The sequence below is a fragment of the Myotis brandtii genome, unplaced genomic scaffold, assembly GCF_000412655.1.
Source record: "Myotis brandtii unplaced genomic scaffold, ASM41265v1 scaffold260, whole genome shotgun sequence".
Lineage (NCBI taxonomy): Eukaryota > Metazoa > Chordata > Mammalia > Chiroptera > Vespertilionidae > Myotis > Myotis brandtii.
In genome coordinates, this window is record NW_005359881.1 from 1,636,257 (window position 1) to 1,650,558 (window position 14,302).

The 14,302-nt window shown below is 50.8% G+C and overlaps 1 protein-coding gene across 1 annotated transcript in view; it reads right to left on the reverse strand.

Annotated features, from left to right (window-relative positions):
• The window catches only part of NPSR1 (neuropeptide S receptor 1), a 65,805-nt gene extending 52,209 nt beyond the window's left edge, over positions 1-13,596 (reverse strand). Inside the window, exons 1-2 of the mRNA XM_005868075.2 lie at positions 13,333-13,596; positions 2,113-2,245 (exon numbers count right to left, since the gene is read on the reverse strand). Of these exons, the coding sequence (XP_005868137.1) occupies positions 2,113-2,245; positions 13,333-13,476 (277 nt within the window). The 5' untranslated portion in view covers positions 13,477-13,596. The remainder of the gene's footprint in view (positions 1-2,112; positions 2,246-13,332) is intronic.
• Between the last annotated feature and the right edge of the window lie 706 nt (positions 13,597-14,302).

Consider the following 14,302-nt stretch of genomic DNA (forward strand, 5'->3'; position numbering starts at 1 on the left):
GGGAGTTACTCTCATTAGCTCCCCTTCTTTATTGCATTTGGGTAAAACAGAGAAGCCATCTTGAAGATGCTAAATGACTAATAAATTTTAATCGGCTCTTTAGCTCATACATACAAACAGTCATTAAATTCATCCAGAAAACTGTTAAAATCGAAAGTGCTAAAGTTGCAGAAATAACCAAGATCTTCTGGTTTCCTTCTATTCTTAAGAGTAATCCTACAACTAAAATCCCTAATGGATGTAGAGAAGAATCAGTTATGGGGTGTGTGTGTGTGTGTGTGTGTGTGTGTGTGTGTGTGTGTGTGTGTTGAATGGGTCAGAAATGTGAAGAGGAACTGAGTTAAAACAGGTGCAAAATTGAAACACTCCTCCACTCAAATGTTCTGGTAGGTGATGTGGTCTTTGTTTTCACAAGCACGTGAGCACCGCTATAATCACTGTGGGACAAAAAAAGACAAATTAGGTTTGGACTCTTCTCTGGTGCCCTGGCAGCCATGGGAGAGGACGCTCCTTTTAAAATGAGCAACTTGTACTTGAGTGTGTGTGCAAGTATCACTCATGGATGAGCAGAGAGAATCCCTGCCTGAAGCAACTGGCTAGGATTTCCATAGGTTTTAAAAGAAGACCCAGTGTGGAGCTCTGTTGGTGGCTTCTAGAGCATTTGTCATGACGGTTTCCACCATCTGTTAGTCCTGGGGGACCTGAAAGGACATCAGCCAATTTGAAAGCCACAAAAGTGTCTTTCTTTGATGCAGCAAGTCCACTTCTATAAACTTTCCTAAATAATAAGTAATGCTCACAAGATTTAACTATGAGAGAATATTCATTGTAGATTTGTGTATAATAGACGATTTTTTTTTGGAAAAGTATAAATGGCCAACAATATAAAGTATAACACAGTGACTATAGTAACAACACTATATTGTAGTATATTTGAAAGTTACACAGAGAGAAGTTTATTTTGGAAATTGTTTTGGGAAAAGATAAACAGCCAACAATAATTTACCCACATAAAGAGGCAATCACCTAGGGGCTACTCCGTGTACGGGGAGTGGGTAGGTGCCAGCCTGCCGAGATAAGGGGCCAGGAGAAAAGAGCCCGGCTTTCTGGAGGGAGCACCCTCAGAGCTGGGCGATGGGTGGTCAGATAGACACGCTTTGTCTAAACATCTTTCTCAGTGGGAGTATGAAGGACACACTATGCCAGAGGCTGCTACTTACCTCTGCTCTCTCATTCTTCCCTAGGACTGTATTCTGACCAATGGGCCCAGGTCAAAAACAAACAAACAAGCATGCAGGCGAACAAACAGCTTTTCCTTCTGTTAGCGATGACAAGTGAAATGCAAGCAAACATGAATGGGTTGGAGTCCCAGGAATGCCAGCTCAGAGGAGGACAGGTAGCTGGTATGGGCCTCTTTTATTCTTCCTCCCCTCTTCCTTCCCTGGAGTTTGGCTGGAATTTGGGCCTGATGGCCGGAGTTCCAGCAGCCGCCTTGACCCAAGAGCCGTCTTTACCAAGAGCTGAACTTGAGGCATGACGCGTTCGCACTTCAGCTGCACTGGCCTGTCCCCAAACCCACATTTAAATGTCCGGATCCTGGTTATTATCTTAGGACCTTCTACCACACCCAGCAGTGGTGTCGCACGTCCCTTACATTTCAAAGGCAATGCCCTCGGACTTACATCTGCAAAGTACTTGAGACTTCACATGTGTTATTGAATAGAGATAATTCTGGTCCATTTTCTGGGCTCTCTTCTTTAAGCTCATGATACGGTATGATATGATATTACCACCTTAGTGAACTGTGGAGGCTGCTGTGTGTAGAGGGAGTGCAACCCTCTACAACCCTTTGGTGGCACTGATATTGGCATTTTCCACTTCGTTGTATAGTGAGTTATTTTTAGAGTGGAATCTTATGGATATTTCAATGTGTTAAATTTGCTGGAAGAAACATTCAAATATGGGTTTTATATCCCCATAGCAATTACTCCCAAATTGGCTGATGCCTTTGGATAGAGAGCCTACCATTTCTATTGGCAAAATAACTGAAAGGAAGAAGCCTTAGGAACTTTGCACACAGCTTATTCCTCTCCCACCTGCATAGTCACTTACCTGTGATGGCCAGTTGGGTCACAAAGAAGGTCATTCTTGACTTCCTCTTCCGCCTCCACGTGGAGAACAGCACCGCGGAGTTCCCCACGATGGTGAAAACGAAGAGGACCCACAGCGTTATCAGCTGCTCAGTCTGTGGAAAGCAAGCAACACGGAGTGGCCTGTGAGGACTAGGCTGCCCTGCAGAGCACGAGGCTCAGGCTTCCTGCTGGAAGGTCTTCCTTCTGCTCTCATGTCCCCACCGTCAGAGCTCTACTCGCCAGAGGCCAAAGACCAAGACCGTTTGCTCCCAGGGAAGAGGATGGTACCGGGGGTGGGGGGCCTCGTCTCTGGCCCAGGACAGGGTGAAGGAGCTGTAGTGTGGCAGGTGCGGGCCTGCAAAGTCCTGCGAAAACGCAAGTGAGGGGTTTTCCTAGCTTTTCCCCCGTTCCTTTCAGGGAACCTGTTTCATAGGAAGAAGCATTTCGATGCTTTACATCCATTTATTTTTTCAAATCACAGAGCACTGTGTCACGTCCACACATTTTCTCCGCCGGGGCAGTGGTGCGGGAGTGGTTTGCTTCCACACTGCCCAGCACTGAGCCAATCTCTGCGGGACTCTTTCCGCCTCAGAGGAAGACAGTTTTCCTTCCTGACTCCGTCTTCTCCAGCACCGTCCCTGGCCTTGCCCGGTGCTCACATCCCTCCACGGGGAGAAAGCAGCCAGCCCCGGTGCACCTGCAGCAGAAATCTGCTCCCTGGGCTGTATAGTGGGGCCCCTGCACCAGCCTCCCCTCGATGATGCTCAGGGACACGCTTCACATTAATACTTCACAGCAAGCGCGTCTGTCTGCCCTGCACTCAGACCCTCCGTACCCGCACCTTCTACGGTCCTCCCATTTTCCAACAGGTGCGGGGGGTGGGGTGGGGAGGGGGTTCCGATCTCACCTATTTTCTATTTCTCACAGAAAATTGTTTTCAACTAAAATGGCTCTGAAGGCCTTTTGGATGAGAATTGGAAAGAGAAGGAGACATGTTCAAATAAACTCAGGTACTTTTGAACTAGAAGCTACGTTTTTTTCCCCCAGATTGTTCTCTCTTCATGCTGTTCTTTCACTAACTGCCTGTGGTTTGGTTTTAGGCCACATTTCCAGAAAATAACACCATAGAAGGTAACTACTTTGTTGAGAGAGAGAGAGAGAGAGAGAGAGAGAATATAACACCATAGAAGGTAACTACTTTGTTGAGAGAGAGTGTGTGTGTGTGTGTGTGTCCCGCATGCTGCATTGGTGACTATGCAGGTACCAACATTCAGATTCCCAGAAATCAGGGTTCTCTCAAATGGACGAGCCCTGTGGCCCCCAGTGGGCATGGAATGGCTGCCGTCTCTAATCCCTTGGACTGAGCAATCCCTACCCAGGCCTCCAGTCTCTCCAAAGGAGGCTCAGGGCTCGGGTGGGCTCTGCTGGGCACATAGTGGCAGACACTGCAAATCTAACCAGCCTGGTGGCTGTGTCGGTGAATGGGAAGCCAGGCCTCAGGAGGCCTGACACGCTCTGTGCGGGCCTGACCCAGCCTTTTCCTCAGGAGCCGACGGTGACTCTGTAAGAAGCTCTGTTCTTGAAACGGAGCCATGTCCACAGGGCAGGCTGAGCAAGCCCTGTGAATTCGGCCTAGCATTCTTACCCACGCACACATGCGCATACACACACACACACAAAGCCCACGGTAATATGAGGATTGGAAAACTATGGGAATTGAGGAAACAAGTTCAGCGGCGTTTGTGCACTACGGTCAGGTGAGAGATTTGCTATACAAGTGGGGAGGCTTTGTCACCATCCTGACTTGGATCAGATGCTCTGCTACTTGTGAGATGTGTGATGCACGGGGGGGGTAGCCTCTCCCAGCTACTTTCTCATTTACAAGATGGAGATCAAAATAAAATCCGCCTCAGGACACTTTGATGGATAGACACCATGATGGTAATGAGGTTTCTAGATGGTGCCTGAAGCGTAGCATACACACCATAAAAGGTGGCTCATCTCCTTCCTTTGGTTCCTGGGCTGCATATAGGTTTGAGAAGATATTTATAAAGAACTCACAACCTTTTCAGACCGAAGCTCGAATTCACCCTGTTCGTCCTGTTTTCTATCGGAATTTCCCCTAAGCCTAATAGGCATCCCCCCTCCACCCAGGCACTGATGGTGCCCCAACATGGGTTTCAGAACGATTGCAGAAGGTAATTGAGGATGAAGTGCTCCCTAGTGGTCACAGGAGGGAAAGTTCCAGCCAGGTGCTCAGGACTGAGTAGAACAGGGGAAACTGGGAAATTTTCAATGACGAAAGACTCGAGTGTTTTTGACTCAGTTACATGGTTGTGGTTTCATGGCTAATTCGTTTCAACCTCAAGTTATTGAGGCCTTGCAGTGACGTCAGCTCTCTACAGACCAGAGAATTCCCTCGTGGGACTTAGAGGAATGAACTGACGTGTTCCCTGGGGGACGCTGGGGCTGCCACAGGGCAGACACCACGGAATGGCTCTAAGGATTATGTTCCCAAGGCCAAAAGGATGTCCATGAGGGAAGGCATTGGGTCTGGGTCGCCACTTCCTGTAGCAGGTGCTAAGTAAACATCTGCAGGAAGGCTACATGGTCAATGACAAGTGCAAGGGTACTTAGAAGTACCCTAGACAAGGTTATTTCAAATGGGAATGATCTCAGGAAACACAGGACATTTAGTCGGGTGACTCTAGTTGGAACTGGATAGTTAGACTTGTCTGGAGAGGAAGACATGATTTCCCCAAACCCAAGGAATAATGATCTTCTTTCCCAGCGGAGTCCTGGAAACTGGGAGAAAAAAAGGTCTGAAGGATCTTTAACAGTCGTACGGTGGTGGGAACCAACATTATTTGAGCGACTCCATTAATCTAGCACCCGAGTTACTCAGTTCGCACTGTATAGTAGGTGATCAATACATGTGTGTTGCTGACTGACTGTCCTGTGCTGTGCATTGTTTGAGACGCCTTACCTACTGCTCACTTCATCCTCACAACCTGGCCGGTGAGACGTCACTGTCCTCAATCATACGGAGAGGGACTGGGGCTCAGAGAGGTTCCTAAGCTGGTCGGTACACATGGTTTATAAGGGATGCAGCTGAAATTGGAATATTATTTTGTTTAACTGGAAAGTCCATGCCCTGCTTACAATTAGGGGCCGGAGATGGTGAAGTTGCCTCATTTGCTTTCAATTATCATCATTGTTATTCTGACTCCAAACTTGTCTGAAGCTGGGCCTCTGGAACTAGGTCAGTTTTGTGACTGTTCCCCACTTCTACCCCCCACCCCACTGGCTGAGCAAGAGGGCGATGCTCCATGTGTGTTTGAAGGGACTGACCCTGGAGCCACATGTGGCTTCCACACCACAGCATCCTGCATGTCACACGAGATGCAGCGACGCCATCTGGCCCAGGGAATCATAGCGCCTTCCGTACGCCTTACACTTCCATGGTTCCTTTAACAATTAGTGTTATTCCTGTGACGTTGAAGATGAGTATCTCAAACACAGGAGAGAGCAAATGTATCTTCCTTCCCAAGAGAGGAAATGAAGTCTCAGAAAGGTTACAATTCAGCCTCCGTCCTCAGTGAGCAGGCAGAGCAGCTGTGCTGCCTTGGCACTGGGACCCGGTGCCACCTGTCACTCACAGCACCAGCCTCTGAGGCGGCTCAAAGCCTCATTGATTCGCGGAGGTGGGTTGGAAATACCAAGAGCAAAGGTCTGAAAGCATCTGATTCCACTGAAGATGAGTCACCGGGTAGCACAGGCAGCCACGGTGTAAAGCGAGCCCGGCAGGAGCGGATGCAGAGCTTTGGTTCCGTGATTAGACCCGGGGGTGTGTGATCCAGGCAGAGGCCCGGAGCCCCCTGGGAGGTGATATGTCTGAGCAGGTGGGCACTCCGATGGCTCTGTGTCTCGCCCACCTGCTGCTTCAGAAGGCGCGGCCCGGTGGCAACAACCGGGGACAGCCAAGCAGGCGGCCAGGGGAGGACTGGACTTGCTCGGAGGGCTCACCTGGCTTCTTCCCACGGCCACCTCCTCCCAGGGAGGCCCCTTTCAAACATCTGCATCTTCCCCACCCTCCCCAGGAACCCAGCTGGGAGACACCCTTGCGGATACAGTTGAATGACTGTCCTCACACCCTCCTCTCGGCATTCACCTTTTCTAACAGTTTTACTGAGAGCTATGGGAATTCTATCTTGAATTACCCAGGGTAGTCTTTATTTCTAATATTCAAGTATAAAAAATAGATAACAAGACATTTTGATGGATTACTATTACAAAAAATAAAACAAAAATGATGTAAAGCAACATTACGTGGGGATGTGAGATGCCTAATTTACTGCTCACTTCATCCTCACAACCTGGCCGGTGAGACGTCACTGTCCTCAATCATACGGAGAGGGACTGGGGCTCAGAGAGGTTCCTAAGCTGGTCGGTACACATGGTTTATAAGGGATGCAGCTGAAATTGGAATATTATTTTGTTTAACTGGAAATAATATTTTGGAAAGGCTTTTCCTACCATTACAGGCATGCAGAACAAGGGTGTAGGTGGCAGCCTCTGGCTGGGGCTGGTGGGACTATCGGACGGGGGCTCCTGCGTGAAGAACAGAGAACATGAATGGGGTGGAACTGTTCTGGAAACCATGTCCTGTGAACATGATTATACTGGTTTGCATTCTGCATAATTCAACAAGCATTTGTTGAGAATCTAGTAGCAAATTCAAGATACTTTGGGGATGGAAGGAAGGCTAAGACAGGAGCTCACAGTCTGATGGTGGAGGCATATATGGAGACAAAAGTTTTCAATGTGACCTGTTATAATGGAGAATTTGAGAAGAGGCTGGTTATGGCTGGTCCAAAGGTAGATTCTGGAGGAATTAATATGTGAGTTGAGTCAGAAAAAGTGAGTAGAAGTAGCCAAGCAGAGAAGCAGGGCACCTGGCAAAGGTGTGAGTGAAGGCAGAGGACAGAGGGGGCCGTCCCTGATCCTTAGGTATGGTCACGGAGCTGGGCAAGTCTGGTATGTAAGTGAGAACTTGGGCCAGTGTCCTGGAAACCAGCTATTTCAAAAACGGGGCAAAGTCCACCCTGGCTCTTTGTCCGGAGCTAAAAGAACTTGCTACCAAGAGGAAAAATTCTTTGCCATCTGGAATTTTCTTCAATTGTCTTCATGGCCAGAGTGGCCTTTGCCCTACCTGTCAATGCCATGGTCACAGGTGACAGGAGGCAACAGATTTACCTCCATCAGACTGGGGCTGAACTGGGAAGTCGATAGCTGCCTAGCAATTCTCTCCCAGGTTCGCCTCCAGGACATATGAAGCGACTTCATCAGCTCTTTCTACTCTGAGCAGAAAGGGTTAGGAGAATCAGGTCTGGAGTATTTCAGCATTGCCACCATGGGTCCCCGTTCATGTTCAATGGGTAATGTTAATTTCCATTGCCTAAATGCCCCTTTCAACCAGAGTCCAGTGCCTGGGACTCCATTTGCATAACTGTCTGAGTTTACGCCTGGAGATGACTGGGCTACATTTTCTACAGTCAGGGAGACTGAGAGGCCCAGAGAGAAGCCAAAATCAGTTCCGAAAAATAAAGTTACAATCTTGTCCACTTGAGTTCATGGCTGGAAACATTCTGAGAACATCAGGGTGATGTTTTGAAGCGTTCATGGATGCCCGCTCTCCCGCTCCCTAGAGAAAGCCTCCCCCAGGCAGGCAGCCAGAGAGCTGAACCCCATGTGCCCTCAGGGAGAAATCCCCCCACTCGGGGCAGGAGAGAAAGGAGTCAGCTCAGGCTTTCCAATGCCCCTCGGAGGATGTCCTAACAGCGGGAAGAGAATCGGCTTTCTCCCTCGAAAGGTCGTGTCCTTGCCCATTCAGAACAGACAGCCTGGAGTCAGAAGTGTGGGAGAGCAGTGTGTCAGTTTCCCCATGAGAGAAAGAAGCTAAGGGACACAGGAGTGTGGGCAGGCACAGCGGTGGGGCAGATGTCAGGAGAAGAGGCACCGGTGAGAGGACTTCATATTGCCACCTCCAAGGTTAGCACAACTGAGAGAGGAAGAGACGATACCTGCTGCATTTGGGGTTCAGGGTGAGAAGGGGGTTGATGAATAGATACCAGGGAATGGCAGCCCCGGGGGTTTTCCCAGATGTCTGGTGTGAGAGTTGTCCGACTATGATGGCCACATGGGTAGAGAAGGAACCAGAAGACAACCCACTTGGTTTTCTGCCGCCCAGAATCAGGAGTGAAGAAGTGAAATTTCACATTCCCAGTAAGGACACAACGATGTAGCCACGACTGAGACAGGGCAGGAAGGAGCTGTGACCACCTGTGTCCCTGGAGGGAGAATGACAGGGATGCTGTAGGAGAAGGCAGTGCAAGCCTGGCCTGGGCCAGATGGGGACCCACACAAGGTGGGGACCGGGATGCCCACTTCTGAGGCCAGTGGCACTCTTCCTCTCAGCTGATGCCCACATGCTCTGACCCCTCCCTCGCCCCTGCCTCACACGGGCCCACACTGCAGAGGCGCACCCCCTACAGCTTCCACGCCCCCCTAGAGTCAGACAACGGGGAACTCCCCCCCCCCATACACACACTCACACACACACAGGCCGAAAAACTGTGTAACGACCGAGTGTGCTGTGGATTCACTAAGATTATGTGTCTTGCCACCAGATGCGTTAGTCACGCAAAGAGAAACATAGTTGATAAAGTTTTCCTTTCTCACGACTGGAGTATACGACTTGGGAACCGCATGGCATCTTGGGGGGCCAGCCAGCACCTCTCTGCCTTTCTCAGTGACACGGAGTGAAAGTGGACAGGGTGGAGCTTGCCTAACGTAGAGGATTCGAAGGGGACTGTCAGGTCTGTGTAGCAGGAACAGGCAGTAAAGAGCAGACCTTGAATAATGATTTCACTGAGCGCGGCGAGTAGTAATTTCCTTATGAACAGCTGCAGGATTCAGCGGGAGAAACTCAGAATGAACAGACCGAGGGGAACTAATTAGAAGAGGGTAAAAGCGCATGATGTGCATGCAAGACCCCTGGTTATAACCGGCAGCAGGTACACGGGAAGCCAAGGGGACCAAGGGCTCCTGGGCTCCAGGCAGGCATCACTGACATCGTCCTGTGTCCAGCGCAGGAAGGGAGACAAGCAAGTCATGGAGGAGGGTTCCGGGAAGCAGGAAGTGGGCAGGGAGGAGCTGAAGTGGCCGTCCCTGAAGGTGAAACCACTGGCACTCAGTAGGGAGAGTGAGTTCTTACAAATAAGTCGGAAACCCACTAGTAAATACAATGACAACAAACAGCACAGTATCCTTAAGCTTCTTAAATTGAGCTCTTGCTGTAAGCCCAGTGTGAGATAATTGGTGCATGGGTTGAACTGGAATTTGCTTTGGTGACATTAATGGAGAAAGAACATATTAGGAAAGTGGACAGTAGGACCACAGGCCCAGAACGAGCAAAGGAGGGGAAGGCACTGTGGCCAATCACCGTCAAGCTCTTGGGAGCCGTCATTTGCATACAAACAATAGTTGCACTAATTGTGTGCCATTTGTAACTACTCACTAAAGGAGACTCATGAGAGATGGCCATCGGGTAATATCTGGAGATCCAGCAGCCTCGGTTCAGGCTTCTCCCCTCAGCTAAGAACCAGCCATAAAACTGAGCTCATTTGCATTATTTTATAACTTCGGCAATTTACTAACCGCATCGAGTTTCCTTCCCAGTTGCTTTGAGTTAATTTTCTCATCATTAAGAATCAGAGATTTGGGAAGCACTGCTGGCGGGTCCCCCGCAAAGTTCAAGGCTGTTATGAAGAGGCCACTATCCCATCTCTGTCTTCCTCTCGGACGGCTTTCTATTCAGGTGCCCGGTTTCCTTTCTCACGAGACAGGTCCCATCCTCCTTGCAAACGTCTGGCAGATTCTTGAAGCCCCGATAATCCCTAACGCTGGGGTTTGGGGCTTGAGGAAGTGAGCTGGACGGGACCTTGAAAGTAGGAGAAACTGGAAGCTGGGAAGGAACCCAGGACCACACAGTGTTAGTCACTGGAAGTTCACAAGCAGGGGTGGCAACCTTTTTTTCTGCCAAGGGCTCTTCGGATATTTATAACATCATTCACGGGCCATACAAAATGACCAGCTTACACAGTAGCTGCTCTGCTTGGTCAAACATTTAGTGAACTCACCCCTAATGCCTTGGCAGGGCCAGACCAAATGATTCTGTGGGATGGACGTTCCCCACCCCTGTGATAGAGGAAGAGGGTGGTGAGCTCACTCCTGACCCACTCCTGGAGTGGTGAGTAGGTTAAAGCAGTGTGGGGAGCAGGGCAAGAACTTGGGGGTGGCGATGGGAAAGGGGAAAAGGGAAGGGCCAGTAAGATCTCGATAGGGAAATCCTGTCTTCTGCCAAGAGAGCTGAGGGGTGCAGAGAAGAACTAGAGTGCTCGGTAGGAGACTAAGTTAGAAGACCAGGCATGTAGCTGAGGCAAGACAGCTGAGTCTAGGAATGGCTGCAAGGCAGTGGGTACGGTTCCCCGGCTCACCCAGGGACCAGGGTCCCAGTCCATGATGCCACAACGAATTCCATACCCCACCTGCCGGAATCTATAATGTACTTTGGTCACGTTGGCTTAGAAATGGGATAAATATGCACGGAATGTGCCTGCAGAGAAGGCCCTCGGTGCGTAAGGCTGGCAGAGGCCAGGCAGGGCAGGGCTGACACGTGGAGTCATGTTTAACAGACCCCCACCGCCGTCATGGAGAAAGCAAGTTTTCTGCTGCCCAGCCTGACAACATGTAGGCAACTGACAGAAACAGAACCTCACTCTTCATTTCTGCAGGAAATGTTCATTGTGTATTCCCAGGACGCCACTGGAATTCAGAGGAGGAATAAGTCAAGGGGGGCTTCATGGAGGAAGCAACCCAACAGGAGCCTTAAACAAAGATGAAGATGGAAAGCAATTCCAGATGGGAGGATACCCCATGAACTGTGAGAATTAAATGAGATACTTTACAGAAGTCACTCAGAAGGAGTCCCGTCATCAAGGGAGCCCACAGCAAATGAGGTAGATGGGTATGGATGCTGTTATTCTGCTGATTTTTTTTTTATTTTTATGACATTTTTACTGCTTTTGGTAAAGGCAATGGGGTTTAAAAGCGCACGCTTGGAAGATAGTAAGCAAGCACAATTCTGACTTCCTTCTTGAGATGCCTGTGGGATCAAAGCAACCCAGTGATCGAGGGTTTTTAATTTTATTTGATCAGAACTCTTTCTGCATCAGCAGTGCCTCCAAACTGCTCATGCTCCACGGGGGCCATGGAAGAAAGTTACGCTGAGCTGGGCTCCCAGAAACACCACCACGGACCACGTCGAACTGAAAATCACTGCCTTTACTCAGTGCCTGCATCTCTCAGAAGCTGACGTGGAAAGCGGTAAGCTCTGGGCCTGCTCTCTCTTTGCTGCTCCCCTCGTCCAATAGTCTAGCTGTGTGAGGGCAAACATGTCAATAGGAATGAGACAAAACCCGGGAGATTCCTATTAGCGCTCAGGGACGAGGCTGCACAAACACTAGTGGAGAGCGAGCAGCAGCGATGTGTCTGTCCTTGTCGCCAACATACCCCTCCAGGATCTGTGTTTACTCACCTGGCACGCAGGCTTTCAGCCGAGAGTGATTGTGAGGGAGAAACGTCACTCTGCGGTCCCACTTACTTATGCATTCCCTGGTTGATGCTTGTATGAGCCCTGATCAACCCTGCAACCTTAGCGTATAGGGATGATGCTCTAACCCACTGAGCTACCCGGCCAGGACAGGCTGAGAGCGATGATTACCTGTCTCAGAACGGCCGCCTCACTGCTATTATCCCTTTTGCAAAGGCCAGTCTCTCTCCGCTGTTGGCTGTCACGCTCTGTAACTATCAAAGCGGCGGTGGAGGCGGTGTCTGAAGCAGCCCTGGGCTTCCCGGGGCACAGCGCCTGCCTCTCCCAGCAGCAGCTCTGGGTCAGCGCAGATTTCACGGAGGGAGGGGCCTGCTCGGTCCTCGGTCCTCAGTCCTCAGTCAATGGCAACACAGCCCGTTTCAGCGTGCATTGCTTTCTGTTGTGGAGCCTGCAGCCGGCTGTGCGTGCACCTGCTCTACGGGGTGGTTGCAGGGCCTGGGCCCCGGCAGCCTGCCTCAGTGACTTATCGGCTCTGCTGTGCCTCGTAGCACGGTCCCCGAGGAGCGGGGCTGGCTCTAGGGACAGCTCCTGCTGAAGGTTTTATTCTGAGTGTCGGCGCAGAAGCAAAGCTCCCGGGGGAGAGGGGGGTGCTCCAGTCATGCTACCTGCTTGTGTAAAAACCACCTCATTTCCAGAACACCAAGGGGGTTTTCCAATAAACTGCTAAACTTTTCGTGGAGTATTTTCCTTTGGGGGACAAAGGACCAGTTTGAGGCCCAGGAATTAGTGTAGTGGCCGAACGCGCCAACGGGCAGTGGGTGAAATAACCTGACGCCCCAGGCATCCTGCCCAGGAAGCAGGAGACCGGTTTTCCAGACGCCCCGGGGGCCCGGACCACAGCGTGTTGTCGAAGAGGGACCAGGGTTAGCTTCATGAGAATCACGTCCTCCACGGCCCCTGGGCACTTCCAAGAGGAAACTCACCGAACTCGCATTCCTTTGCTCGTTCTGAGGACACCTGTTGCTCAGAGTCCCGGCACCCGCTGCAGGCAGGCACCTATTCTTCCTGCTGCTCGGGGCAAAGGCTCAGTCAGGTGCGGGCCTGCCTTCCCTCCTGCACTTCCTGTCCCAGGGGAAGGTGCGGTCACCCCTCTGCTGTTCCCAGCAAAACGCTCACGGCACCGACCCTTACAAGACACACATTTCAAGCACAACTAAAGGATTCATTAAACGGGCTTTCCCCCGAGGAAAGGAGAGAAAACTTTTAAAAATCATCCACTCAAATCCCACATTTTCAGCAGCAGCAGGGAAAAGAAAGACCCCTATTCATAAAAAACCGACAATACAGGTCCTCACAGCGTCTATAGAAACTGTTGCTGTAGCTCATCAGTTTGGTTTCTCTCATTCTTTTAAGTAAAGAGAAGAAACTGCCCCCCTCACAACACTGGCTATTTCCACGGGGGTCTCCTAAACTCCGCTTGTCCTGTTCTTTACAATCAGCCTGGAGGGTGGAGGGCAGGACACTCACCTTGAAGGAGGAGTAGAAGGAGCCCCACTCCTCTTCTTCCATCACTTCTGTGGGAGTTGTGGGGAAGCAGACGACCGTGTGAGAATCCGGGGTCTGCGGGGTCCCTCTGGAGTTGGGGCTGCCCTCTGTGAGGTTGGCTGGCATGGCTCCGGGGGCCCAGAGCCAAGGAAGAGAGTCCAGGTCCTCCTGAGAGCCGGCAGCAGCCGCACCTCCGCGGCCTCCCAGGCTCTGGCGGGAGCTGCGCTGAGCAGAGGCGCAGAGCCCTCCGAGCCCACTTCATTGAAGAGCTGGCTGACGGCAGGGCGCATCCACGTGCTGCTCTCTCAGCAGCCACGATCGGGGAGCTGCAAGCCTCAGCTCCTACAGCCCACCCAGGGCCGGGCCTGGACCCTGGAACGGCTCCCCCGACAGGCCTCCCTGCCCAGGTGTGCTTTCCTCCCAGAAGGGACCCCTCCCACACACCCTTTTGCAACAATTTTAGCCACAGAGGAAGTTAGACTGATCACAGGTTGATTAATTCAGATCATGTTTGCCCTTCTGAAATCCAATCGTAATTATGCATTTGCTTCAGCTGAGGTTGCCTTCTGACTTACAATCGTCACCCAGCCATTCCCTCCGTAGCCTGCACGTCATTTCAGTAAACAAGCGCACGTTTGTCTCTCGCACCCACCCTTCTCCCCAGGCTTGCACAGGGCAGCTCTCTGGAAAGCCTGGGTCTGTGTTTGTCAATAAGCCACGTCCCTCGTGATGACTGGGATTGGTGCCTGGGAAGTCCTCTCAACGCCTCAGCGTTCTTTCATTGATATGCAACCGCTCTGTGAGGTAGGCAGCACGTGCGTCTGTACCTTGTCATTTTACACCAGGAAAGTCTGAGAGGTGGAGTGACTTGTCCAGGACCCCACAGCTGGGGATGGAAATGAGATGCTAGCCCATGTCTTCCAAAATTCCTAGACAGGGGTGCTTTTACTGT